This window comes from Morone saxatilis, unplaced genomic scaffold (assembly GCF_004916995.1).
Source record: "Morone saxatilis isolate NCDOM2014 unplaced genomic scaffold, NCSU_SB_2.0 Contig11, whole genome shotgun sequence".
Classification (NCBI taxonomy): Eukaryota; Metazoa; Chordata; class Actinopteri; family Moronidae; genus Morone; species Morone saxatilis.
Window position 1 is genome coordinate 55,247 of NW_023339663.1, and position 3,290 is coordinate 58,536.

Below are 3,290 nucleotides of genomic sequence, written 5' to 3' on the forward strand. Positions count from 1 at the left end.
GTCTAGACCGAACTCCTTACAACACTATTTGTATATCTGCATATCACTTCATGTTCAAAGTAGACCTGTGAGCAGGTCTATCAGGGTCCTAAACAAAGGGTTCAGCCTGGGTCGTCTCCTCCCTGCTGACCTTTGACCTGCACTCTGTCACATGTAGATCAGCTTCAGGTTCTGGTTCTGGTTCAGGTTCATTCAGTCGAGGCTTAATTTCCCTCCTGCACAAATCTTTCTTTCTTTTTGTTTCTGATTTTATTGAATTTTACAGATTTTGTTTATTTCTGAATTAACTTCCTGCTGTCCTATTATGAAATCTTATTGATTATTGATCAAAGACTCCTAATGATGAGTTTTGGTTTAGACGAGCACACTGTAGCCGACCCCCTCAGACTCCGATGACAACAGTATTGCTCGTATTGATGACACTATTGACAACAGTATTGATCTCTGTAGCTCAAAGTGAGTCGTCCTAAGATGACCTCTGACCTGTTTCTATGTTCATATAATAGTGCCTTGAAAATTACCCCTGACCCCGCCCCCTCCTGCCTGTCACAGTGACATCACCAGAGACAAAGTTTTTTGTACGTCTGTCTGTGTGGAATGTTTCTTCTTCTGTGAAAATAAAGATGAATTAAAGCTTGTCTCAGACGTTTCCTTTGATCCTAACCTGTGACCTTTGACCTCTTCACTCAGCCTGGATGAACAGGACAGGAGGATATGATGTCACAGTATAGTATATAGCGTGAGCGCTAATTGTAGTGTGATGTCAAAATGCAGTATGATGACATCACACAGGACACAGCAGCATCTTGAACAGTTTTAATATAAAAACGCACAGTCTCATTCTGAAGGTCAAAGGTCAGCTGCTTCAACAGTTCATACTGCTCTTCATCCTCCTCTTCACTTCTTCTTACGAACCACCGTCCACCCATCCTCTTCATCCTGAGGAGGAGGAGGATCTGTCCTGCTGACTGATGGACTGGAAGATTCACACTCCATCGCCTGAACACAAACACATCCATACTTCATCATCAGTAATATTACTGCGTACTTCATCATCATTAGTAATATTACTGCGTTCGTCTTCATCAGTAATATTACTACGTACTTCATCATCAGTAATATTACTGCGTACTTCATCATCAGCAGTAATATTACTGCGTACGTCTTCATCATCAGTAATATTACTACGTACTTCTTAATCAGCAGTAATAGTACTACGTACTTCATTAGTAGCTGTAATATAATATAGTAATGTAATATAATATCAGTCTAAATGAATTCTACTAGATCAATACCCAATTACTTGGATTAAATCACTGCTGTAAACTCCTATATATAATAATAATTCCTGCTTTTAGTTATTAAAAATGTCCTTTTCATTTGTGTGAAAGATGTATTATTGATTATTATTGACTGATTATTGATTATTATTGTAAGAAATGACAGACTGTAACACTGAGGGAGGAACTTATGATAAAAATATCTAATAAAGTATAAATTATATAATAAAGATTTTGAAATGGAACACACGTGACGCTCATCATCCTCACACAAAGTAAGTGACCACACTCACCGCCAACTCCCCTTCCCCAATTTCCCCAATTTCCCCCACAAATACTCTGTATTCAGAACCTCAATTACATAAAGGAACAGAAGTACGGGAAGTAAAAGTACTGGAAGTAAAAGTACTGGAAGTAAAAGTACTTGTATACCAGATATTACAGTTTACTACTTTATACTGGAGTATTATAATAATATAGTACTCAGTAGTACCACCAGTGGTCAGATCAAACTGACCAATCACAGCTCTGTATGTGAAACGTACCTGTGTGTCATCATCGCTGTCATCAGACTGTGTGGGTGGAGCTGTGACCTTTGCCCTCTGACTCGTCTTCTGTGTCAGAGTGCTGATGGTGTGTTTGAGCTGCTGCAGCGCCCCCTGCTGCCACTGACTGAACACCTGCAGCAAACTGACCGACACCTGGAGACACACACAGTGACATCACAGGGTACATGTGACATCACAGGGTACATGTGACATCACAGGGTACATGTGACATCACAGAGGACCTGTAGCCTCAGGGTTCCTCAGGGTTTTGTTCTGGGTTCCTCAGGGTTCCATTCTGGGCCCTATGTTCTCTATATCAACTACAGTTATGCAGACGACACTCGACTCGTTCTGTCTCTCTCCGATCTGAAACAGTACTCATCGGTCAACTGATCAATAATTCATATCAGCTCATGCCATTAATCAGATGTTATAGATTCACTCTGTATTGACTACTTACTCACTGGTTTCCTACTGGTTACTTAATGGTTTCCTACTGGTTTCCAACTGGTTTCTTACTTGTTACTGTAATAGCAATTTTTAAGAACCTATACAACCCCTTTGTTGTGGTTCTGGAGGCAGACACCCTCTCCACATTTAAGAGTAGGCTTAAGACGTTCCTCTTTGATAAAGCTTATAGTTAGGGCTGGATCAGGTGAGTCCTGAAACCATCTCTTAGTTATGCTGCTAATTAATGCTATAAGGAGTTTCGGTCTAAGACCTGCTGTATTTGAAAAGTGTCCTTTAGATAACTTCTGTTATGAATTGGCGCTATACAAATAAACATTGAACTGAATTTGACCTGGTCATAGTAAAACCATACGCAACTGTTAAAGAGGTTTTATATGGTAAATGGTAATGGATCTTACTGTATAAGCGGCCTTTCTAGTTTTCCGACCACTCAAAGCGGCTTTACACTACGTGCCACATTTCACCCTTTCACACACATATCACACAGCGATGGCAAAGGTCTGAGCACAGCCCTATTGGCATATAACCTTTACCCTGTTTCTACTAACTCTTATGTCCAAGTAAACAGCGGGATGTGAGGACTTCACTAAGAAAGCCATGGACATGATCATCTACCACAACTCAATCTGTTATTGATCGTGATTATTGATCAGTCTCGTTTTACTGTCCCAGAACTGAGGAATGTGTAACTGTGTTTAGAGTGACGCTCCAACAGGGATAAAACCATACTGCTTCTTACAATCTCGGCTCTTTCGGACTTTCACATACGAGAGTGTGTGACGGTTGCGTTGAGACTATTCATGGATGACTTGAATAAAACTTTACAGATAGACAAGATCATACTTTGTACACAACATATTCACATCTTAAGATAGCCAACATTAGCAAAACACTAGATAACTGATGATTGATGTAAATTAGCTATCTAGTTTTGCTAACATTAACTATCAGATGTAACTTGATGGTTAATGATTGATGTAGATTAGCTAGC

At 39.8% G+C, this 3,290-nt stretch overlaps 1 protein-coding gene across 1 annotated transcript; it reads right to left on the reverse strand.

Annotated features, from left to right (window-relative positions):
* Positions 1-247: 247 nt before the first annotated feature.
* On the reverse strand, positions 248-1,981 carry tsr2 (TSR2 ribosome maturation factor; the record flags this gene model as incomplete). Its single annotated transcript, XM_035682338.1, is given in 2 exon segments — positions 248-999; positions 1,826-1,981. Coding segments are annotated over 2 exon segments (258 nt in total), but the record flags the coding sequence as incomplete, so codon positions are not given.
* Positions 1,982-3,290: the final 1,309 nt, after the last annotated feature.